This window comes from Epinephelus moara, chromosome 3 (assembly GCF_006386435.1).
Source record: "Epinephelus moara isolate mb chromosome 3, YSFRI_EMoa_1.0, whole genome shotgun sequence".
Lineage (NCBI taxonomy): Eukaryota > Metazoa > Chordata > Actinopteri > Perciformes > Serranidae > Epinephelus > Epinephelus moara.
The window spans coordinates 8,717,444-8,743,860 of NC_065508.1; the positions used below are offsets into that span (position 1 = coordinate 8,717,444).

General features: G+C 41.8%; 1 protein-coding gene across 2 annotated transcripts in view; it reads right to left on the reverse strand.

The window, feature by feature from the left end:
- Positions 1–26,417, reverse strand: part of LOC126387729 (gamma-aminobutyric acid receptor subunit beta-2) — an 81,366-nt gene that overhangs the window by 36,140 nt on the left and 18,809 nt on the right. For both annotated transcript variants that reach the window (XM_050040363.1, XM_050040362.1), the window contains one exon: positions 7,067–7,287. In XM_050040363.1, the coding sequence (XP_049896320.1) occupies positions 7,067–7,287 (221 nt within the window). The remainder of the gene's footprint in view (positions 1–7,066; positions 7,288–26,417) is intronic.

The window sequence follows — 26,417 nt, forward strand, 5'->3', positions numbered from 1 at the left end:
GGGTGTACCCTGCCTCTCGCCCGATGTCAGCTGGGATAGGCTCCAGCCCCCCCGCGACCCTCAAGAGGATGAAGCGGTTAGAAGATGAATGAATGAATGAATAAACTGTCTCATGATGATCTCATCCAAACTCACACTGGCTATTAGTTCCCCTGTGCTTTGTACTTGCAGTGCAGCATTTTTTACATTGTGCTACAGCCACACGTTTTCATAAAGGATCTGAATACTACTGCCTGCATATTCTTTACAAATGTCATTCAGGGACACAAAATGCACGACATGCCAGAGCTGCATTATTTGATATTTAAGATAATGATAACTCATCCTCTATAGCCAGCTGGTTCCCACCTACAGCCTACCAAGAAAAAATAGGCAGCAGGATGCCCACGGAACCAAATCACTTGGCTGCTGTAACACTAATTACATACTCAACAACAACGACAACAAAAATATCACTGCTATTTATTGTTGGAAGGCAAAATATTATGTTTGACATTTACTGCCTTACATTTAATGTTTAGTCAACTCGATATTGAGTATTCAAATCAGATTTTATTGCCGTGTCCATGCGCTCACCACTCCTCAGTGACAAACACATAAGAATATGCAGGCCCATCCTGCAGCAAATAACCCCGATAAAGAACAAAGACGACCCTCCTTCAGAAGTGGCCTACCTGTCTGAAAAATACAGAGAGGCACTTTTGTTGTTTGTTATGATTTGCTTTTGCATCGTTATTATACTTCCTGAAGTCAACTTCAGCTATTCACAGTTGTTTCTTCACCAGGTAAAAGAATGCCCTTGAAATGGTGGCTTTAATTTTGAAGATCAGTGTGGAGGTGGTACAGATGTGTGCACATGAATGCATATCAGCCCACAAAGAGGGTCGGTGCTGTTTGCCTTTTCGCTACCATAATGAAGCCTTGGGATGAATTGGCAGTTCAGTGGTAAATACAGTAACTGTGTGTGTGAATCTTCATCAACTATTTATACATTCTCTGTATGTGTGGCTTTCTCTATTATCAGCATCTGTGGACTCGCTGCATTCGATTACATTTCCAATAAAGAGCCTCACTAAGAAGATCCCTCTCTTCAACTGCATCTCGCTGTTTGCATTAACAGATAATGTAGCCACGATTTCCTTATTACAATATCTATATGATAATGCTGTGCTACTTTGTAGTGGATACCTTGAAACTTAAGGTTCGTCAACAAAGCTGTAGTGAAGGTGTGGTTAAGTTTGGGCACATAAATCACTTAGTTTTGGTTAGGAAAAGATCATGTTTTGGGTTAAACACCCACGTTTGGTGGCACAAAAGCTGCTGGGAAATGCTGCAACGTGCCAATAAAAACATCCAGGTTTGGTGCCACAAGCACTGATGGAAATGCCGCGAAGGGTTGCCAATAACCAACTGGTGTTGCTGGTTTCAAAGAGTGGTCTGCAGCTGGGCAGGCGTCTCACTGAGGTGACTCTCCACCCACCACCTCCTAATGACAAAAGTCATAATATATAACGTCATTTTAGAAACGTTAACAGGTGTAATATATGCAAATGTAACATATTTGTGGTTTACAGAAACATGTAATGCAAACATTTTCTTCTGGCAACTGGGCTGCCGCCACTCCCGATCAGTTCGATTTTGTAAAACTTTTACAGAAAGTAGAACGATAATGTTTCACTTATATACCAGGTAACTTAATGCTCGTCATCACAATGGTCGCTGTTTTTCACGTTGCTGACTCATTGCACTCAGACGGCACTTGTTTCAGGGGGAGTTACATACTGCAACTGTTTCTGAATGAAAAACAGTTTGTCCAAACACTCACCATTACTGTGCAGCATCTCCGCTGGTTGCCTGGCAACCTCATAAAGACAACTGTGACCCTGGCTGGGACGCCACGACGCCTGGCTGTTGTTCACTTAGAAATAGTTCCAGCACGTAACTCTGCCTAAAACCACAAATTGGCTTCTTTACATTTCTCTTTGTGTACGGACTAATCAAACGAGACACGTCTTTGCTGGTGCACTTTAGAGGTGTTTATTAGGCGTATCTCTTTTTTTAAACTTTAAATAAAGTCATCCTATTACCCTACTGCTTTCAGTTTTTATAGCACTAGCTCTATTCTCAGTGCACAGACTGGCATCAATATTCTCACTGTATTCTCAACTAGCAAATAGGTGTATTTCCCAAAATGTCAGTGCTCAGAGAAACATACCAACATTGTCCCTGAGTTGAGATTCTGAATCAATTTATTTGTAATTGTTATTCATATTTGTATCCTTATCAGTCAGAGTGTAGTGATTCTAATTTGCATAACCCCTATTATTATTCATATTTGATTTTCTTTGGTGTATGGTTTTACTACTGGCTTCCGCAATAACCCATTTTTCATCTCAGGGACCATTAAAGTTTCATGTGGTCTAATCTAATTTATTGGCATAATAAATTATATAACTACATGATTTGTATTAGACTCCGGGGGGGACAGTAATATGCTGTATCTGCATGTGCTGCGTTGATTTCGGTGCACTCATTGACATACGCAAGATCCCATGACCCAATTTAGGATTTGGAAAAATCCGGTCATCCTACTTACATGATATTGAGTGTCAAGGGTGATGGATTTCTTCTCCCAGTTTCACTCTAATCCCACTTCATCCAAAGTAATATTTGCACTGACTTTAGTCAGAACTTGGGCAGTGCATGGGAAATGTGGAACCCATATTCTGAGTGATTATGGATTTTTCATTTGCATATTGGATTCAATGGCTGGGTTGATACTGTGGGTTATCTGTTTCAACTCAAATGGCCTGACACAGGGATGATTTGTTCTATTTGAGTTCCATTTCAGCATAATCTGACCCTTGCAATCTGCTGTTGCCTCTCTAGCTGTCTTCTGTGCGCTTTTGTCAACTTTTGATGTTCAAGGCCATGAGCGTGTCGGCTCTGATGTAACAGCGACGCACTTCAACGCAACAGTCAAACACTTTAAACAATGATTAAATGAGTAGCGGAAGTTGCTGAAGTTTCCAGTGTCACATTGATTTCCTCGGGGAGTGGCAGTATTTAGGGGACAGAATATCCAGGATGTCACCGACTTGATTTAGAAAATTCCTTTATTCCCAATAAACCTTTAAAGATTAAAAAACCGACATCATCAAACAACTTCTAACTCATCAAGCACTCCCCTTGATGCTGTATTTACTGTGTGTTGGAATCCGATGTGCTACATATTTATTTTTTTCATCAAATCAAGCGTCTGCAAATTACTCGAAACCCGGCTATGATCCAGAAGGAATGGTTATGTCGGTAAACCAACTGTAAGTTTGACAGCAGGATTTGGCTTCTACCAGGGGACTTCTGATTTAATCTGAAGGCAATAAAATGTATCAGACCGCAAAAGAAATAATTCCAAAAAATCTGATTCTAATTGACTTTGCACTCGTGAATGCTCTGGCATAATTGAACACTGTGTTCAAATGAAGGTCCCTTGCTCCCTTGCAATAATACACTTAGGGATCTAATTATTGTGCCTTTGTTTGGCAGAAAAGTCTTCAAGTGGGTAAAATCAGGAATATATTCAGCGTCATTCTGACAGTTTCTTTTCCTTTCTTTCTTTAACTCAAGATCTTAGCACTTGTTCCATGAAAAGTAAAATGTGATTGTTGCTGTGAGATAGAGATCAGGATTTTAGTCCAAGTAGGCAAGTAGCTGCCAGATGGATTATGTGCTGCACTTATTCTTCCTCCTTAAGACTTGTATCATTATCTCTTGCTCTCTTCCTTCTTCTCTAACTGCAGCACTCACCATGTCCAGCAACTGTTTACCCTTTTCTTGCCATTCAAGTATTCAGAATCACTTGGACTTCAGCAAATTTCTTCCATCAGTAACAGAGATGTTTTTTTTGGTTGACACAAAGGCCGTAAAATAGACACGATGTAACTTTATGTAAGAAACCGGAGCAAACTACAACATGCTGAACACTGTAACAGGGCACTGGGTGGGTAATGAAGACAGACAGCGGTGATGAAGAAGACCAAAGAGAGCAATACTGACAAGATTTCTTTCTAATCCTCTCCTTAACACCCCTCTCTCTCCTTCTCTGTCTCATTGTCTCTCCCTCTCTTTATTTAATTTCACTCTCCCGCAGCAGTGCCAACGCGCTGCCATGATGGCCATTAAGATGTTATGATTTTCAATAACTTTTTATAGTTTGGGCATCCGAGGCCTATTTGCAAAATGAACTGATGAGACATCAGTGAGGTGTGAGAAGTGCACTGTAATCATGTTAACTTTGAGAGGTTGAAACTCGGTGGAATGGGTCAATCAATTTATATTGTACAATTGGGGGTTTGTTTCTGGCAACTGGAAAACATATGGGACGTGTCATATTAACATTTCACACCTGCAAAAGCTTGCGGAAATATTCTGAATGTCATCTAAAGTGGTCTCCCAGAAGAATATTTACAAAGAAAAGGTCAAACCTGATTTTTCTCTCAAGTAGAGCTCCAGTCTTTGCAGCCTTGACAAACAAACGCGCTCTCATTGTCTGAGAAACTCAGTTTGAGAGGATCGTAAAAATTACAAACAATTGTTCTCTGATAGGGAGCATGACTAAGATGAATTGATGTTTCAATCACCTGACAAAATTTCATTCAAAGTCGAACTAAAATCAGTGTTCAATTCATTATTAGCTGGAGAAAAAGAAGTCTATGGTGGAGTGTATAAAATGTTCTTTTTCTCTCAGCCTCTGAAAGGGTGCGTAGAGCAATAACAGGAGAACAGAGAGAAAAAGGAAACAAACTTGTGCTGGAAGCTGCATGGCTCACAAGTCAAGGTGAAACTGTGTTTTGTTAAGTGGTTAGTGATGGGGAAAATGAATGAGCAAATCTTTTGAACAACTTTTTTAGTGTGCAGTACGCAACGGGTCAGCCTGTCGAATGTCTGAGTGCTCATGAATCCCAGACTTTTCCCACTCACTGTACTGCTTACGCTGCCTGATATGGAAAGTGAACAAGAGGCAACTGAATCAGACTCGAGTCGAAACCTTGGCCAGCCAAGGCCAATGGTGCATTCATGTGCTGCTCTGATGGTCATTCTTCCTACTTAGGTGTGTTCACAAGCTTTAAATTGGGATGTGGGACAACCTGGTCTCACTCTGAAGTCGTTGACGAAAAAACTTTTAATGTCAGCATGATACGAGAACGAAAGTTAAAGTGGTGAAAGTCCGAGTAGGATGGGTGGGAGTGGTGGTTTATGGGTCCAACAAACACCGACTTTCACCTGGGAGAGCAGTGTTCACGTTCCCCAAAATTATAGCCAAACCCTGTTCTTTTTTCCTAAACCTAACACGTGCTCTTGTTACCTAAGCCAAATGACAGTGCATGTAAAGAACTTGGTGACATGGCGTCCTATAACGTCAACAACCAACGCATCAAGGGTACCTTGCATGTCGTATCTGGATGTTGAAAGCCCATGACCAAACGTTGGTATGTGACAAGGTCGGAGTGAGAATGTGTTGTCTGAGAACAACTTGGATGTTACAAAGAAGATGTGATGACCATGTTGATAACAAAGAGCGAAGGAAACGGATCAGGTGAGCCATGAAATATGATTGGGAAGTTGTTTATCAGATTATTCCAACACAACATAAATGCAGCACAAGGCTACCTGCCCCACAAAGAAAACAAGTTGTTGGTCAGTGACATTTCTGTAACATCACATGGAGCTTACATAGGCTATTAAGTGGTACGTTGGATAAAAGAACTGAAATGAATATTCTGTCTTCGTTAATGTAAACTTATAAGTGATGGCTGGTAATGCATAGAAGAGATGTTTTGTGGGCAGGTGGCACTAGCTTGAACAGGCAGGTAGTATACTGACACCATATTTTGCAAAAAGTATAACAATTTTAAAGTTTGATACACAGACATGTATTAACTCAAATGAACCAATACTTTAAAAAGAATCAGTCCGCCCATCACTATCAGTGTTACTGAAGAGTAAGCATAAAATCCGTACCTAGACTGACCATGATGGCATTTGCAGTAAAGTTTTGAGACTAATGTGTTGCAGCTGACCAGCTAATTCACCATCTATCCTGCAAACTGACATTAAACTACAGCAACAGTGCATTGTTTCCCAGTGGATGTTTATTTGGTCATTTATTCAGCAAGCCGTGCTGTAACACAAGACATTTGTTTGTAACTGCAGAAGGAAACATGAGTGGGAAAACTAATGTAGGTTGTTCAAAGTCTGGCCCCTGTGTAGCAGGCTGCTGTGTAGCTGTTCGTCATTGTGACCGCCTGTCCATGATAGAATGATGAAGTAACTTTACGCAAATAAACACTTTAAAAAGATTGTATAAAGATTTTCCATCTGAGAGAGCATTCCAACTATTTAATGCAAAGGGGCACAATGATGAAGTCTAGATTTCTTTCTTTTAGGGTAAAGATTATTTTCTCTACATGAAACGCAATTTACGGAGCAAATATGCCTGCTGCAGCAGAACAAAATGCCCACCAAAGGTTGAACTTTACAAATGCCGTTTTTACACTTTTGGTGGTGATAAAAATGATGCAGACTTTGTAAAAAGAGTTGGAATTAGTGTTGCAGAGGCCTCTAGTTGGTGTTGTGCACATGTCCTGCAAATGAGGACACAAGTAGGTCACTTCATCAACATTCTAATTTTCGCCCGGGGTCAAAGATGCACCTCACATCAGTAGTTTTCTTCATCTGGCTCTAATGAGCTAATTACCAACTGAGTCCGATGCAGCAATCATTGACTCATTGTTATATTAAAGTTGGGAGAAGTTTGTTTTTTTCCTCCCAGGTTGTTTGTTTGATTTTGAAGATAGAAAGTACACTGACAAAAGATTAACTGTGAAGTGTTTGACAACATGAAGCAGAAATTACTATAATTTGTGCAGCGTAGTCTATCATTATCTGGTGCCGTACTTTGGCAGCATGTGGGAGATATTATGGATTCTTGGGTTTATTTGCACATGTAAACACTTTGTGTTTGTCGTGTAGTCAAAAATGTTGTTTCAAGAGATTAAAATCTCACCTTAGACCGTACAGTACGGTGCCGTCCGGGTGCAGTCGGATCATTCTGTTTTTCACTGTGACTCCGTGGACAAATGATTTCTTGTCGTTGAGGAAGTAGGTGTCGGGGACCCAGAGCTGGTCAGCCACCCGGTTATCTAAGGTCAGGTTGAGGGGGATCTCGGAGTAGGACAGCCGTTTGTCTCGCCAGGCCTGCTGGAAGTACATCGTCAAAGTGTAGTCCTGAAAGTGCACAGAGGGAGCAGAGGAGGACAGAGAGGGGGGAGGGAGGGAAGGAGGGAGGGGAAGAGCCAGAAAATCAAAGGGGAAGGAGACAGATGAATTGGCCCAGGAGATGGAGGAAGAGAGTTGGGTAAAATAGGGGAGATAGGGAGAGAAAAGAGAGGGAAGACACAGTTATTCCAAAAAAAGCGACCATTTTTACTGCCCTGTAACACTTTCCCATTGCAAGCTCTTAGATTAGACCAGACTAGGCTTCAATATTGGATGAAGTTCACTTAAAAGCAAATGGAACAGTAGGAGTACAGGCCAAAAACTCTCAGTACAAAGCAACGGGGAATTCCTTCTTTTCATAGAAACATGAGGTTTAAACAGACAGTGTGAAACAGTGTGTATGTGTCAGAGAGGGGGGAAAGACAGAGAGAGACAGATGGTTCGGGTCTGGTTAGTGTGTGTGTGTGTATGTGTGTCAGTTTGGGTCTGGTAATATATGATAAAAATATGTGTGCAGCTTGCTTGCTTGGTTTATTGTGTGTGTTTGTGTGTATGTGACATCCATACAGAGAGAGGGAGAGAGAGACCACATGTTCCGAACAAATGAAAATAACCTCCAAGCAACCTTAAAAATCTGTTTTACAAAATATCTCCTATATGCTCTATTTGCTTTGACAGTAGCTGTCTTACTGGGATTAAGTATTGCTTCTGAAATGAGCTCACTGCGTTGTTCTTGCATAACATATTCACCCATTTCCGTATGTTTGTCCTCCCACGACTAGAATGGCAGACCATCCTCTCGCATCACATCAAGTCGCACACAGACAGCACATCGCCTTTGAGGGACTGTATACGTCCGCTTTACATAGCAGAGTCAGACATCAAAGTCTATTGGATGTAATATGCATGTTTGTCTTTATCATAGGCATGGGTAGGATGAAGAAGAAACGTGCTTGTACTGAGGCAAGCTTGTGTGTATTTTTTTTCATTCAAGCATGTAGAGGCACACTGTGGAATATTTGACCAGTAGCTCTGACCAGTAGCTCTGTTTCTGTTCTGTGTTCTTCTGCATTATTTGTTCGTCATGCTTCACAAGCACGTGCACAAACATATGCACATGTGCATGCGGGGAAATGCAATGATCATTCTGGCTATCATGCAGTTTTACTAATCAACAGTTGGTGGCAGTATTGTGGAAATAAATGTATCACTGCTCCTGCAAGAAGTAACAAGCTAACTAGCAAACATTAATGTATCTATGCAGGTCTCAAAATATTTAAGCAAAATATTTCAGCTTTGCAAATGATTTTTTTAAGATTATTTTTGGGGGGCTTTTTGCCTTTAATTGAAAGGACAGTATTCAGAGAGAGAGGGGATGACATGCAGCAAAGGACCGCAGGCTGGAATTGAACCCATGGATGCTGCATCAAGGACACTGCCTTTGTACATGGGATGTCCGCTCTACCCACTTAGCTACTATGTTAAGAAACACACCGAATGTGTACATTAAGAGTTCAGGCAGGACACAATGTCGAGCTCAGCTCACATCCCAGCTACATCCGCTGATCTCAAACAGCCCACTCAACTGATGGAGCAGCTGATTGATGAAGGGAGTCAGCTGATAGATCACATGATTCCTCTCTATGCAACCAATTGGCGAATCTCATTCAGGGTACCCTATTGAAATTGCTCTGGCCTGCCTACTGTTGCTGCTTCCTCTGCAAGCTGCTTTGCAACCCGCCTCCACCCCAGCTCCTCCTTTTCATGCTGTGTCTGACTTACCAGTGTCATTTCTGTTTGTCACTGATGCTGCTCTGTTCTGTTCCTGGGGGTCTTTGCTGCTGCTCTCTCTGTCTAAGGCTTTCCATGTAGGCACATGGAAGGGCAGTGAGGTTTGCTCTCTCTGCCTCTGACTTTCCTCGCTTGCGCGTGGAAGGGCAGAGAGGTGTGCTCTCCCTGCTTTAGGCTTTTCGTGTAGTTATGTGGAAGAGGCTAGGAAAAGTAGAGAAGCCCCAGAACAGAGCCATGTCGCCCAATATACTACTGCAAAAGGACATAAAGTTTTCTTTGACTAAAGTGGTCCTGACTGAAGTATAGAAACCGATCGCCAGAAAGACCCCTATCTTTCTCTCTCTTGTTCTCAAGCGCAGGCCAAACTGTGATCCAACTAAAATGTTTTCAGAAATTGATTTTAGGTCACCGTTTTACTCATGGATGTATTAGTTTAACTGTAATTAAAGATGTGGCGTCCATACTGTTTCCTGTGGGAAAAAAAGTCCAGGTTCTTATTATGTCATCCACCAGTGAGAGTGTTGATTGGTTGGGCACAGCGCAGTGCATTCTGGTAGTTGTAGGTTTTCAGCACAACCAGTTTCAAAGGTATTTGCCTGTTTTACTGCGTGGACAGCCTAGTGTTATGAAAAGACCACCTTTCAAGCAGTGAAATAATTGTATAATGGTATTTGCATACAAAAAAAAAAAAAAAATAAAATACATAGACAGAAAAGCTAGTAAATTCCATATAATCTTAAAATTCATATTCAAAGCATTCATAGCATAGCATAAAATTCAGGGTTGGACTATACATACAAAGACATATTTTCTGTTGTTATGATGGCACACACACAAACAAAACTCGAAACACATACAATAGGTTAATAATTTATACACAAATAGAGGCAGTTTGATCGCTCGCAGTAAAATTCCCTGATGCTAAATCTAGGACAGGATAAAACAGTCAAGGCAGCAGTCAGATGCTCATGTAACTCACTGAAGTAAGAAGCCTACCAATCATCCATGAAAAACTAAGTTAAATAAACTTGCTGTCTCAGGGAACTTTTTTGTCATGACTGGCACATCCACTTCCTGGCAAAGAGGCTGAACATGCATTTTTGAATATGCCCGTCGGCTACAGATCTGACATCCCACAGCACCTTGGGAACTGGAGGCTTGGATATTGACTGGATGGAGTCAGGAAAACAGGGGCAGCTTTTCTCAGCGAGGCCCTTGTTTGACTTAAATAGGTTTTGTCATGTTGTTGTTGTTTGTACCTTATTTGGCTTGGGGTGCTGACAGCCATGAGTTTAAGAATTGAGTTTTTCAAGAGGCATAAATAGTATAGTGGCAATTCCAGCTTTCAGCACTGTAATTGGACTTGGAATGGGGAAAGTCATTAAATTCAGGCTTCAAAATGTGTGGGATTGATGGACCTCCCATTTTTTTCATACATGAAAGAAACACTAAAATGCCTTATTTATGTTAGTGTGAGGTATGTGGAGGCTTAATGACAGGTTATATGCCAAAAATGAGGCAATTTGCAGGCTGGAAACTGCAATGGTCTAATATCTGGGTGGCTTTACACTCGCACCAGCGGATCCTTGGCTGCACGTGCTGCCCTCCCAACACTTCCATCCCTGGTCGACGGTTATGTAACAGTTCACACTCTGCTCTCTCTGGCACACTGTGCACGGCAGCACATGTGGCTGAAGAGATGCTTGTTGCCATGTAGTCCTCCTAAACTACCTGCGCTACACTCATCAATACACAACATCAAACAGGAGGGTTTACTGTGATGTATGAAACATCAGAGAGGCTTTCTTGTGAGCATGTACACACATCTAAGCACACAAGCAAACGGCGTCTCTTCCCGGCACACTGAAAGTGACATCTATCGTGTGTCTCGCTGCATCCCATCTATAGACACATCATTATTTTTTACATGCACTATGTATCTTAAAGGTATGATAATCCCGTGCATGTGTGTGTCAATTCATTCTATGCATGTGAGTGTGTGTGTTTGCTGTGTTTTAGGGATCACAGCCAGGGCAGTACAGGGATAAAAGAAAACAATGCAGCTGTGATTTTTCACCTGGCGCTGTATATACAATATGTAAATATTACAATGTAAAATATGTCATTGCAATACTGTATGTAACAGCAGGGATTAGATAACATGCTCATGATCTTGTGTATTACATCACTTGCCAGCCCCAGCGCTCATAATAGGCATCATTTGTAAAGGCCATCAGCCAATCTGGCATATGAACAACTCTGCCCACCACTGAGTCCACTTTGTGAATCTGAAGTGCTCTTAAGTAGCTGTGAGAAGTTAGACAAAAACTGACAGCCATGGTGAAGTAAGAAGGTGCCATGCGACGTGTGGCGTAATTATTAAAGGGTGGATGTTTCCATTGTCATCCCTGAGAGCTATTATTACTGCAGGCCTATCTACTTGACGATGTTGTGGTTTGCTTTGTGGGACTGGCTCTGTGGAGGTGCCACTGTGGCTACTTTACTGTGAACATAAAGCTCTCCTCAAAGACAGCAATAGTGTGCCCCCTCTCTTTCTCTCTCTCTGTGGGAGGAGGAGGTTGTAAATCACCAGAATAACTGCAGCAGCTGTGTGCATGTAAGTGCAAGGGAGGCTGTCATAACAACAGTCATAATGAGCATCAGTACATAAACTATGTCGGAGAGAGAAAAGAGAGAGCGGGAGAGAAATGGAAGGAGAAAGGAAAGGAGACAGAGAATGATGCAGGATGAATGATGTTGGATTTATGAGTGCAGAATATGCTGTACTGCCAAGCTGCCAAGCAAAGGACAATAGAAAGTGATCATTATATTCTCGCACTCAAAGCCACTGCAGAATGTGAGAAGCCATTATAACTAATAACTAATATCCACTTCCACAGCATGCTTCCTGCTGCGTTAATGTTCCCTCATTTTGAAGACTTTTTGTTAAATACATTTCTTGCAGATCGTATTAAATACACAAGCTATTGTGATATGTCAGTCAGTCAGTTAATCAATCAACTGTCAGATGAGTCTTTTAAAATCTCTAAACCAGTAAAGTTCTGGGGAAAAAACAACAGCGACAAAAAACAAACCTTCAAGAAAGGTATCCTTTATGTAAAACACCTGTATAAAGTACAGTTAATGCTGTTGCTCAGCACACTTGACACATACACTCCAGCTACAACATCATTAAAAGCCTGCAAGGGTGCGCTCCACTGCTGTACCGCTTTAAGATCATCTCTATTCGGGGTGCTGACTTCGCTCACCTGACCCACTGCCGGTGCACACTGTGAGAGGCACTGTCATCAACACTCTGCCGTAGCTTGTAGCTATCTGAACGAGTGAGAGGCAAATTGAACAGCCTACAATTATTTGCCAATGCATACTGAAATAAGTACTCTAACCTGCTCTGTCATCTCGTGTCATCTTACCTCAAGCCACAAATGGGAGAAAAGCCTCAATTAGTCATAATGGCCAGGGTTCATTCTGATATAAAAGCAGTTCGGGTCGAATGTAAGCCTGGAACTGATATTTACACTGACTGGAAAATAGTTAATATGCAGATTGTGGAGCACGAATGAAAAACTTTAGTATAATGATTAGTGAAAGCACCTGTGGGCGGTGGTACAGTGTTCAGTGGGAAAACTAAACTCTGAAATTAGAGACTAAAATATTATTTTTTTACTGAAATTTACACATCGGATATGAAACCCTAACACCTGTAGAATCACTATGAGATAGTGTTTGGAGTAACTTGGTTAAGTATAAGTCAGGATAAAAGCTTAAAGGAGCAGTGTATGGGATTTAGTGGCATCTAGTGGTGAAGACTACAGCTTACAACCAGCTGAAACGTCTCCCATGTGCCAAGTATGAACTCTCACTTAGGAATTCTTCAGAGTTTATTGTTCAGGAAGTTTTTCTGGGAGCCAATTTATCTGTGGAATTCCTGTCCTCTCGAAAACAAACAGACCCAGTGATTAAAACCAGTGTCCAATAGTGTTCAGCTTGTCGTGGAGTGACTGCAAAGTACAGTGGCTGGCACGAAAAACCCAAACGGCCCTATCTAGAGCCAGTGTTTCGTTTGTCCATTATGGGCTACTGTAGAAACATGGCAGTGCAACATTGTGGACTCCGTGGACCCTGACCCACCCTCTATGTAGATATAAACAGCTCATTCGAAGGTAATAAAAGATTCTTATTTTCAAGTGACTGGACCTCCGCTGGACCGTCATGGTGAAGATGTAGCTGAGCCCGAAGGTGAAGCTTTCAATGTACTGATCCATCTACGTCCCAACCCTCACCTATGGTCATGAGCTCCTAATAGAGACAGAAAGAATGAGATCGCAGATACAAGCAGCCGAAATGATTTTTCTTTTCTTGTGGGGTGGCTGGGCTCAGCCTTAGAGATAGGGTAAGGAGCTCGGATATCCTGAGGGAGCTCGGAGTAGAGCCACTGCTCCTTTGCGTCGACAGGGATCAGTTGACGTGGTTCGGGCATCTGATCAGGATGCCTCCTGGGCACCTCCCGTTGGAGGTCCCACTAGTAGGAGGCCCTGGGGCAGACCCAGAACACGCTGGAGGGATTATATATCTCATCTGGCCTGGGAACACCTTGGGGTCCCCCAGGAGGAGCTGGAAAGCGTTCCTGGGAAGAGGGATGTCTGGGGTGCTTTGCTTGGCCTGCTGCCCCCACGACGCAGCCCCGGATAAGTGGATGAAAATGGATGGATGAATGGATGGATGGTCGGATTTATAAGTGATTATACACTTAAGAAAACACACTTATTATATTATATTATATTATATTCCATTTCTGTCAATATATCCCCCTAAATCCTACACAAACCTATGACAGGTAGCACCTGAGCAATGTAGCAATGGCCACCAACTAACAGTAAGATGTAAGGTAAGGTGAGATGCGGGAAGTTTAAAGTGACTGCTCTATCATGTAAATGGGTGGGAGCTGGCACTCAAGGAGTCAACCCTTGATGGGTGACCTCATGTTCCTCCCTGGAGCTCTACGTTTCTTAATTGAACACATAATCTGTGACAAGGCCTCAACCCACACGCTCTGTAGACCCATCCAGATGACGTGTTCCCAGAAGTGCTCCAGCAAACTTCAACTTTGTGTTTCATTACTGAAAGGGCACATTTTACAGCCAGAGTCACTGTGTGGGCAGATTTCTCAGACAGAGGCAAAGATTCCAGACAATGTGGTATCTACAGTATATGCTGGGTCAGTCAGCCCTTCAGGCAGCCAAATTGTGCAAAAACCCGTATTGGCATGTCATGCCATGGATGTTACAGCTTGAGTCTGACATGATTTGACTGCCACGAATGCCAAAACTGTTAGTAACCCCGTCACATTGCTCAAATAAATAACAAGTCATACACTTTGCACCTGTCAAGACTCCCCTGCACCATTAATTGGCCTTAAATATATGAACAATCCATAACGGCCTCAGCCTCTATTTGCAGCATTATTTGCTCAGTAAAACAAAAAATCCAACTCCTTTTTGCTGTTTTTTCCCCCCCAAATACAACAGCAGTGATAAACAATTGGAAATCAAAACAAAAAAAGATGTTCCAGCTGCCCACTCTGACCTCGTCAGCCCTGCTCATCCTCCAAGCTGCCCTGTCCACTAACCCCTCACATCTCATCCCCACCCCCGCACCACATGGCTTCTCTTGGGCTGTGAACAGCATGAAGAACTAATATTGGACTTTTGTAGTTGGACTGTTCGAGCCCTTCTACAAATCCTACTTCGTGTATGTATTATTGTTCCAATTTTGTTTTTGTCTTGTAATTGCTAAATTGTCCCTGGAGATAGACTTTCTTTTTTTTTCTTTTAATGGCACGTCTTAACAAACTAAAAAGCAAAACATGTTGTTGTAATTGTCCTTCAAATAAACACATACGAGTATTTTCTGATCTGCTGCTGCTGTGGTTAATGTCTGGTTGGGTTTAGGCTTAACTAAAGAGGCTATAATCAGTATTTTTACTATAAAATGGATCACACCCCTTTGTATAATATGAGAGGGGTCGCCTGTGGGGTAGGCGACATGGCCCTAAAATCATATCATGATATTTCAGGGTATTTTTGCAATAACGATATTTTTGACAATATTACAAATTAGTAAAAAAAAATTAAAAAAAATAAAAAAAATTAAGAAAATTTAATTGCAACAAAGTGTTTGTCTTTAAATATTCAGTAAAAACAAAACAAAATGTATACAATATTAATAGTTCAACAAAATAAGATCTGCCACAAATTACACATATAAACAGCTCCCAAATACAAAAAAATGTACCCTGGGTTTATCTATATATAAATCAACAGGTGATTTCCTTCTCTTTTAGCAAAATCTTTGATGATCGAGGTGTTGTTTTTTTTTCACTGGACCTTTATGCTCTGCCATTTCTCCTCTTATCATCATGCTGTGACAGGCTGTTATGTCTACATCACCAAAGGTTCATGACAAAATAACTTGATGAACACCAACTACCGCGTGCACACAGTGAGAGAGGAGAAGGAGAGATGCTGTGCTGCTGCCGGAGGAGCCGCTGAATGAGTTCCCTCTGAGCGGTAACTTGCTAAAAGAGTCTGAGAAGTTCGGGACTGTTCATAAAACATTCAGGACGCCACAGTTTATTCCACACATTTCTGAAGCTGCTCCTCTTTTTGGAGCCAATACAGAATCTGTAATAATTTTGCTTTCAGCTGCTTGTTGTTGCCATGGGTAACAGTAGGATGTCAATATGCCAAAGAGTCAAAATATCGCGGTACTATTGTGAATGAGATGATATGGCACACCCCCTAGTCGCTTGTAATGAAGAACCCATGTCACCCAACTCTGCTGTTCCCCATAGCTCTACTGTTTTTAGGTCGCTCTTATACACTGTTCATATGTGTATCTATGAAAAATAATGCACCAAAATTCAAATATAACGCACATAGTTGACAAGGCTGTCACCATGTGACCAATGTGCTGACAGGAGTGAAGAAAGAATAAGTATATGGAGAGAAAGTCAGCATGAGGAGACTGGTTGGGATGGTGGATGGGTCAAACAAACACAGAACTTTCCCCAAGGATATCAGTGCTCATGTCCCAAATGAAATCAAATGAACTCGGAGTTCTCTCAAGTGCTATATCGTAGGCAACTGGACTTGCTTGAGTTTCTCGAAGACGTTTCACCTCTCATCCAAGGTCAAATGTGACCTCAACGACTCTGTAAGGGTTCAAACCCACACAGAGTTTAGATTAGAACTGTTAGAACTGAACAAGCCTCTTGGATGAGAGGTGAAACTTCTTCAAGAAACTCAAGCAAGTCCAATTGCCCACGATACAGCAATTAAGATTACCATGGCCTGGATGACTTAGAATCTTCACCACATGAACTATGAGTTATTTTAAGGTACATCATCACCAAGTCTCTTTTCCTAAACCTAACCTACATCATTTTACTTGCCTAACCTACGTAACTTTACATTAAATGTGTAACTTTACGGTAAGCAGGCCTACGTAACGTGACGACACCCAACTATGTTTCTTTTGTTAAAGCTAACCTATGTAACTTTGTTGTTTTTCCTGGGAGGTGGACAAAAGGAAAGTGAGGGGCATACTCAGAGGAGCAGGATAACAGACAGAGAAAAGTTGGGGGTGCGATGGGAGGAGGATGAGGATGGAGGCTGAAGGCTCAAGTCTATAGGGAGAAAGAAAAGAGAGAGGGATCAAAACAAGAATGGCTAAATAGTGAGCACTGGTTATATATCTTTCTTCCCACTTCCCTTGAAGCCAGTTTTCCATTTCAGAGCTGTGGAATGGTGTGGTGGGTTTGCTGGGAGGGGGGGTGTGGGAGGGTTTTAGAGGGGGGTAAATGAAAGGCACTGGAAAGCTCAGTGGAGCAGTGATGCAAATTGCTTTTATTCTCATAGCTCTTCACTTCCAGTCTCTGATTTCAGCACCAGCAATGACCTCCCTATGCTGCTCCCCCCCCCCCTCCCTCTTTTATCCCTTCCCTCATCTGCCCCATCCATTCCCCTTTCCCTCTCTTTCATGTTATTTTTTCCTATTTCATCTCCCATTTTCCCCTGATTCCTTTACACGAGTCTCCCTCTATTTCTTCATATAGCTTCCCCCGTTCTCCTGTATTCCCTCTCCACCTATCCATCTCAATCTCAGAGGAGCTCCTGTTGCACCTATTTGCATGTGGTGGGGAAAAAGGAGAAGCGGGAATAGATTGGTGGTGTGAATGGCGTAGATTATTACCACTAAACAGACCCAGCCGAGGGAGCCGCCTAGAGAAAAAGACAGGTGTTAGATCAGCCTCTGAGGTGCATTATGGGTTCAGAAGGGCCCTGTATGGATTCAAATTTGAATATCTCCTCCTCAAACCTGCCGCTATAAAGCTTTGGAGTGCTCATTCCCAAAATTGGCACATTTTCCAATCCACCAAATGATTGATTGGCAATTTCTTTTTTCTTTTTTGGGGGAAAAATGGTGAATCTGAAAGAGGTATATGTTGCTTTAAATTGTTTCTATAGTGCTCTGACCTTGAAGAGTGGCACTGAATCCTAAAGCAGCCTGCCTCTGAATCCTCCTCTGCCTCTATCCTCTCTGTGTCCGTCCTCCTCTCTCCTCTCCTCCTCTCTTTGAAATACCTTTAGTGGGGAGGAAATGTGATTCCTCCACCACTCAGCCATATGTCCATACCGCACTCTATCATCCGCCTACTTCAGTTCCTCCCAAAAAGCCCTCCAACAACAAGTGGCTTTCAATTTCCTGTCTCACACGGACGGTCCTCATGCCGTCAGCGACAGGGTATGAGGAACCTGGCATAGGGCGCAGCATTTCCAAAGAGCCCTAATAATAAACATGCCTATCCTCACAGAGCTGAGTGACATATATCCCCCCTCAGTCTCTGGAGATGTGTGTATAGAGTCCTTGGGATTCAGCTCTGTATCTGGAACAGCTTGTGCACTGCATGTAGTAAATCTGCAACAGGAAAACATTCAGGGGTTGCTGCAGGGGCTCCATTTGGCCTGTTTGCTCTGGAATAAATAATGTTGATACCTTCTAACCCGACAGTCAGATTGACAGCTTAAACAAAAATCTAAAAAATATACCAAAATTGATTAAACAAGAAAATATCTATAACCAAAAGGCCATGTTAGATACGTTTGAATTGCATAGCAGCATTACTCTGACCACAGCTCCTACACTGGGTAAACTTTTCTTATTTTTCTTCCCTCAAGACCATTTTCTTAGTTTATGGCATGTTGGAGACTAGATGATGGATTTCAATAATGCCCAGACTCTTGTTTGTTTACTTGTACTTCGTCCAACCTCCCTTTCCATCACACTCCTCCTCTCCCTCTCTCTCTCTTTGTATCTCTTGTCTCTCTTTCTCTGCACATATCCCCATTTTCCTTCAATACTCTTTCATCATTTACTCCGGCATGGACATAGCTTTCAAGAGAGCTCGCCGCTGAAGGTGAATCAAATTTAGAGTAACCTTTTTTTTTTTTCCCCTTCTCAGAGCTCTCCCAAAGAAGCAGAGGTTCGCAGCTTTGCCAGTTGGCAGTTGTGCAGCTTAACTGACTACATACAATTTATTAGAGTCGATTGGAGCATCTGCAGGCCTTTTTGTGTCCCCGGAGAGGAGCAGAGTGGAGTGGCAATTCGGAGAAGGGGGGGACGGTTGGTGGTGGTGGTGGTGGTGGTGGGGAAGAGAGGAGAGGGCAGAGTAGGACGCAAATTATTAGGGGGGCTTTTGAATCCCACTGGAAGACAGGGGGAAGTTGATGGAGGTTTCACTCTCAGCTGTCATTCAAACTAGACGGAAGGTTAGCCGGCCAAAGAGATTGGAGAAAAAATGAGTCTTTGTCTGTGCATGTCATTTGTCCCACTTACTGCTTCTCCTGCTTGAAATGATTATGTGGGTGCACATACACTGCATGTATGTGTGTTTTTGAGCCATTCTGCAGCTAAAAACATGTATTTCTGCCTGTCTCGTGCTGCTTATGCTTGCTGTCCTTTGACTGCCCCTCGCACACAAATACATTGATCCAGCAGAGGAACCCACATCTCATGCAGTTCGGGAGTCTGGGGAACTGAGGAAGAAGCTGATTGCTATTCAAACAGAGTACCAAGAAGCACACACCACATATACACATTGTTTACACTGAGATAATGCAATATATAGACATCTGTGGATCGATGGCAGGTAAAGTGGTTATCAACCTATATCTGAGCAAATCCAGTTTGTCTATTGCGTATGTCTTTTTTTCTCTTTGTCCATGTACAGAGTTGTGTGAGTCCAGATTTGACAGCCCGCATACAGTATCTCCTTGAGCAAGGACACCCTTGAAGAAGCAATATCTCCTCACAGTTGGACTGACCTACAAGAGACGCAGGGGTGCTTTAGGAGGGTGGCAGCTTCAGTGTGTCTGTGTGTATATATGTGTGTGTGTGTGTGTGTGTGTGTAGGTGGCAGTGACACAAGGATAACAATAGAAACACGGTATTGTGGAGAGTAATTCAATCCATCTTCACAGTGCTACCTCGCAAAAACACAAAAAATGATACTGATGTGAGGGACATAACATGGCTGGCTGGCTGTAGAGTCATTCTTCAATTCAAACAAATATGTTTTGTTTGATCATTCTTTTCTTTTTTACTGTAGGAAGTAAGTAGCTTAATAACATACAATACAATTCAATGGCTTTCATTTAGTCTGGCTTGAATGAACCCACTGGAATCTCCAGATATAGCTTTTGAGAACTGAGGTATGGTGCTGAGAGGCAGTGTTTGTTAGTAGTAACTAGTTGCATGTCATTTAATTACAAAATAAATGTACTAATCTTTAGTACATTTCTGGGCAACACGACTCAGCAAAGCAGCTGGGACAAATCTGGGTGCCACACCATCACCATCGAGAGTAGGATGTCTTACAGGGAGCAATCTCTACACCCAGACAGGTTCCCTTCACTTGGCAGTATGCGCTCAAATTTTGAATCTTGTTTTTGATAGGTGCTCTTATTTGAATTTGCACCACCTCTGGTCTGCCAATAAAATCCAGTACAGTCGAGTTTGCTGTTCCTTCAACCAGCCGACGCCAAGTCGGTTGGTGTTGTTGTCAGACAACAAAGCCTTTCAGCACAGGAAATTCAAAAATATTTTCCCTCTGAGATCAGAAAATGACTGTAAGATTACTGTAGAGTGTAATGTGTGTTTACCAGCTGTGAAAAAAGCTGTCAAGATTAGAATAATCTATGTTTTAAGGACTTTTAAGCTTGAGTACCCAATAATCAAATAGAATAGGTTATATTACCTAAATTAAACAATCAAAATGGTCACATTAATTATTTGATTTTTAACAGGGTAACTTGTTATCTGTAACCTATTACATTTCAAAAGTACCCATTACTGTTAAGAGGGATGAGTGTTATACAGTCAGTGCTGGAAATGGTCAAACTTCACCATGAAAAACCTCCTTTGAAAGTTTGATAATTTATTATAAAAGAAGTAGTCCTAATGGAAAAAGTTGGAGTGGACGTCTGTAGAATATCCAGAGTACCCAGGACATCTGACTTTTGCAAAGTTTTTTAAATGTCACTCTTCAACTCTTTAAACACCATAAATGAAATTGCATTCACTTCCACTCTATTGAAGTTGTGGCAGAAGTTTCATCGGCAGATTGCACTGTCACCTGATGAAGGTGTACAGGTGCATACAACATATATAAAACATATTTATTTCAATAAAATCAGCCCTTTTATTTGCATGAGGACAAAATACACTCACCCGCCACTTAATTAGGTACACTTTGCTAGTACCAGGTTGGACTCCTTTTGCTTCCAGAGCTGCCTTAATTCTTCATGGCATAGATTCGACAAGTTGCTGGAAAGATTCCTCAGAGATTTTGCTCCATATTGACATGATGACATCACACAGTTGCTGCACACCCATGATGCTAATCTTTCGTTCCACCACATCCCAAAGGTGCTCTATTGGATTGAGATCTGGTGACTGTGGAGGCCATTGGAGTACAGTGAACTCATTGCCATGTTCAAGAAACCAGTGTGAGATGATTTGAGCTTTGTGACATGGTGCGTTATCCTGCTGGAAGTAGCCATCAGAAGATGGGTACACTGTGGTCATAAAGGGATGGACACGGTCAGCAACAATACTCAGGTAGGCTGTGGTGTTTAAACCATGCTCAGTTGGTACTAAGAAAATCTCCCCCACACCATTACACCACCAGCAGCAGCCTGAAGCGTTGATACAAGGCAGGATGGATCCATGCTTCCATCTGAATGTGGTTTTTCCAATCTTCTATTGTCCAGTTTTGGTGAGCCTGTGTGAACTGTAGCCTCAGTTTCCTGCTGACAGGAGTGGCACCTAGTGTGGTCTTCTTCTGCTGTAGCCCATCTGCTTCAAGGTTCAATGTGTTGGTTCAGAGATGATCTTCTACATACGGGTGTACCTAATAAAGTGGCTGGCGAGTGTATTTTTTCCATTGAGACTTTACATGTTAAACACACTGATTAAAGTATTTAAAATTTGGTTTCATACAACAACGCATAATAATAGTTAATAATAACTTGATGTGAGCATCACAAAGCCTTAATACCCGTAGTACTCTGGAATCAAAGTGCATCTCACACAGACCCAACACTAATCCTCACAATGTTATTTGTTTTTCCACAGAGATGTTCCCCTCCTCGGCTCACCCTAACCGACCTCTTTAACTTGTGAGAGGGATCAAGATTATAGGCTTGTTTTTTCATTTCCTTGCCAATGGCAGTAAAAAAAAGTACAGCATTTCCACAACAAGTCCTCTTTTTAATCATTGTTATACTTTGCTACTAATCAAATAGAGACTGGCTGCATTTTAGTGCAGAAAACTTAAACTACATTGTTCCATATATAAATGAAAAATGTTCTCCTCCTCCTCCTCAGAAGAGGGGGTGATAAAACACAAGAGTCAACTACTTCCTCCTGCTTGTTCCTGGCGAGCTCTCCCATTACTTACCAAGCAATAAAACACTTAGGACTGCAATGCCACAGACATGTACAACACACTTAAGAAGTCCTGAGAGCATCAGCGCACAGAATATAACCACATACACAAATGCAAAGGGGTGGACATACATTTCTTGCATGAAATTTCCATGAGTGGGAGATGTGCAAGTGGGAGAAATTACAGTGTCCATAAGGAAAGCATTTCAAAACACTTACATGCGTGGCTAACCTCTCATCCATTATTTCCTCTTTATCTTTTCCTTGAATTCACTCCCACAGCTGACAATAAAAAGCTGAATAATTTAATAATAAAAGAAAAGCTGGAAACTCAGGCTCCATCTTTAGTATAGATGCTGATGTAAAACTCATTTTAATAGCACAACAGAAAACAGCACTGCCTTCATTTTCCCAACTGCACCACTTCCTGGTATCAAAAGATAGACTGAACTACAGAGGAAGCTCAAACCCGAGAGACCCTGAGCAACAGGGATGTGGTTTTTATTTTTCTGATAGCACTGTAGTAAACAGCACATTTCAAACTGAGCTCAAATTGTACTGTTAAGTCACTGGTACATAACATATAAGTAAAAATGCAGGCAACTGAAGACAATGAAGTGATGGCAAACGTATCGCCCAAACCAAGAGCGACCGCATTATCCCTCTCGACGCTATCCGCTATCCCATTATCGGCTCTGAGTGTCATGTTCACCTGCTGTGAAAACCAATCCACACCCACCGTCTTTGCTGTTTGGCCATTATCAACTTCTTGTATTTTGACACGCTGTGATGAAGCAGAATCTAGTCCTGGGCTCCGCTGACAACTGGCAGCTTCCACACACTGTGAAATCTGTGTGCTATTGCCAAACCACAGTGACCTGCAAGACCAATTATAAGACTTTGATGACAAGACACAACAACAGAGCCACGTGAATAAATCTATTCAGCTTGTAAGAAACACGCACACTCTAAACACAGTTTCTCTCACACAAATCAAATACAAAGACCTTTCAAAGTGCTCTGCTTGTCTCTGTTTTGGTCTGTTATCCACTGTAGCATTATCAAACCCTCCAAAATGGAGCTTTTTTGAAAATGCTCTCCACTGTGAATACAACTGCTGGCCACATGTAAAGGGGGAAAGTGGAAATTAAAAAATATAATATGATTTCATAACACATGGCATGTACTTCTACACAGTTGCATCTCTGGCCTGTTAACCAAAACAGGTTTTGTTATTGAGCAGCAGCAGGCCAGAAATAATTAGGCTGTATGAGCCGGTAGCATTCATCAAATCACTATTGAATCACTGTTTAATACTCATAAGCCTGTTTCCTCTGTGCAGTACGGTATGGTTCAGTTCAGTTCTGTACACTTGTTTCCACTGTGAAAAGTTGTGGATGGTACCAATGGAACCGTTCTACACTGTCCCCATTTTTGGTCACTGCTCTGTTGGGGTACCTAGCACACAGATCTGGTACTAAAAGGTGGAGCTGTGAACACTGCAGGCTTTTGACTGGTCAGTAGCGGAAAGTCACTCTGCTCAGGGCTGAGTTGTGGCTGATTTTGAGGCTCATGTAACCACTGTTCATACTGTGGAGAATTTTATTACTGTTTCTATGAAATAAAATGTTTTGTTGCCTCTTGCAGCAGCTGGAGTCGGAGTAAAAAATGACTGTTGCGACTTTAAAGGTGTAACGTTAACTTGTCATGTGACTCAATGCATGAGTTGACAATGTGACCATCACTTTAGTTTTTATATGACATACACTTTTAGTAATGAGTGGATCTTCAAGCATTTATATGTATTAATTTCATCTGGATTATGTCCACTGCATATATCCCAATCCTCACTTAAAGAAAAAAAAATGCTGTGGAGCGTTGTTCCTGTGGGCTACGGCAACACTAAACCCCTGAGCTTGCCTGAGAAGGACTAAGTGCACAAACCCGCTATTTTTAAATATCCCATGGAGAGAGACTCTCACTGCAGCCTGTTCTGTTTTGTTCTGAAAATGTCAGCGTGCAGCCTTTTTCTCTGGACAATAAACGAGGTGCAGACTTCCATCTGTGTCACCAGTATTGAGGAAATACAGCAAGTTGGACGGAGCAGTGAGTGACAACAACCCCCCCCCATATTTAAGAGTACTGTTTTCAGTGGAAATGCTAGGGTCTAGGTACCATGTCTGAAGGGTACTTTCGGTTCCAAAGGTACCATACTGAAACTGTTTGGTGGAAATAGGGCTTTACAGTCGTCTGACAAAGAAAACAGACAGGTATGTCAATGACAACAGCTGTGTTACCTAATCACTTACACTGAAACACAAAATATGTCATCACAGAGAAAATGAAAGGCAACCAATTCTCCCAGCTGAGACCAAATGGAGCAACTAGCCATGTTTGTCATGGCTTTAATTTACTAGTCTTTACTAGACTTGGGGGGGAAAAACAATCAAGATTCAGACATGAACAGGTCAGGGATAAACGTCTATGAATCCATAGAAAAAGGCACTTCTCATAAACACAGATTGTTTCCTTGACCCTTTTTTCTAGGTGATTTTAGTCTATACAGTGCAAACAGGAAGTGCTAGTAGTCAAAACTGCATGACTTTTTATAACGTGGATATGCTGACATGTACACAAATATACTGCAGGAAAAAAACAATGTAGGTTAGTAGTTTTAAGAGTGCTACTCGAACATTCAAAGAAGCTTGTCCTCAATAACTTTTAAGCTTTGTCATGCAGTGCAGGATGAAGTTTAACTGACGATGCCCAGGTATTATTTTCACCTATACAGTATAGGGCTGCCACGATTAGTCGACTAATCGATGACTAATCGACTATTAAAATAATCAGTGACTATTTTAGTAGTCGACTAATCGGTTTGAGTCATTTATCATAGAAAAGTACTATAAAAGTGCCCCAAAATACTCTTACTGCAGCTTCTTACGTTCAAATATTGGCAGCTTTACACACTCTCCCATGACAGTGAACTAAAACCCTTTGGCGTGAGTATGAAACAAGACATTAGATGACGTAATTTTGGGGTTTGGGCGAGACAGGCCAACATTTTTCAACATTTTAACACATTTTTCGATGAAATGATTCGTCGACTAATCGAAGAAATAATCGACAGATTAGTCGACAATGAAAATAATCGTTAGTGGCAGCCCTAATACAGTATGTATGACCCTACCTGCCTGGCATTTTGGATGACTTGACAGTGGACAGGAAGATGACAAACTGAGGGACACTATTTAAAATACATGCAAAATGATAGCTTATTAAATTTTTGTCATTTCTTTCTTTACTTTTTTCCCCCTCAAACAAACTTCAGATCAACTTTATATCATCTGTGCCTTCTCCCATTACATGCACCACCTCCAATTTATGTATTTATTCATGATCATGCAATATGGCACCATGCGCTATTATGGCACATTTTCCTCTCATTTATTATAGCCGACTGCTCATACCAACTTTATTTTCATCTGGGCCTCCTTCCATCACAAATTCCAGTTTTTAATAAAGAAACTGGCCACACAGCCTTTATTCAGACTCAGTTCAGACTTATTTTTTCTTTTTGGAGTAAATCCTAACACAAAATTAAAATAGATTTTTAGGTTTTCGATTTTTTTTCTGTCAAATAAACAAAATAAACATACACACAGTTGCTCTGTGTTACACCCCTGTTGCTAGACCCTGGAGTATTGACATTGTTTTCTTGTCTGACAACAAACACTAAACCAAATACACGTACCTGCACACACACTCACACACTTAAGGCACGCACACATGATTTCGACCTCTGTTAGGTCACTGCGGGTGGATGAGCCGAAATGAAGCAATCTCACTCTACTCACACTTTATGGGATATCATACTGAGTGTGTCAGTCTGAACATGTTACCTTGATTAACAATCTAAAAATAGCTCCCACACAATGATGAGTGTTATCCTCCCCACACAACACAGAGCAGTTGCTTACCAACAGGAGGCAGGAGTGGCAGAGTGTCTAGATGTGCTGAAAGCAACGTGCCTTGGAGTTTATGAAAAGTGGATAATTTTAGCTAAACTCATCAGTAGTTATTGCTAAGGTTGAAAACACTAAAAACTCTGGCCACCTCAACATACTCATCCTCCTCGACCTCACTGCTGCCTTTGACACCATCAACCACACCACTCTGCTGTACCGCCTACAAACTTCCCTCAACATCACTGGCTCTGCTCTCTCCTGGCTCAAATCATACCTCACCGACAGACATCAGTTCATCCACGTCAACAACTGCACCTCCTCCACCGTCCCCCTGCTTCAAGGTGTCCCTCA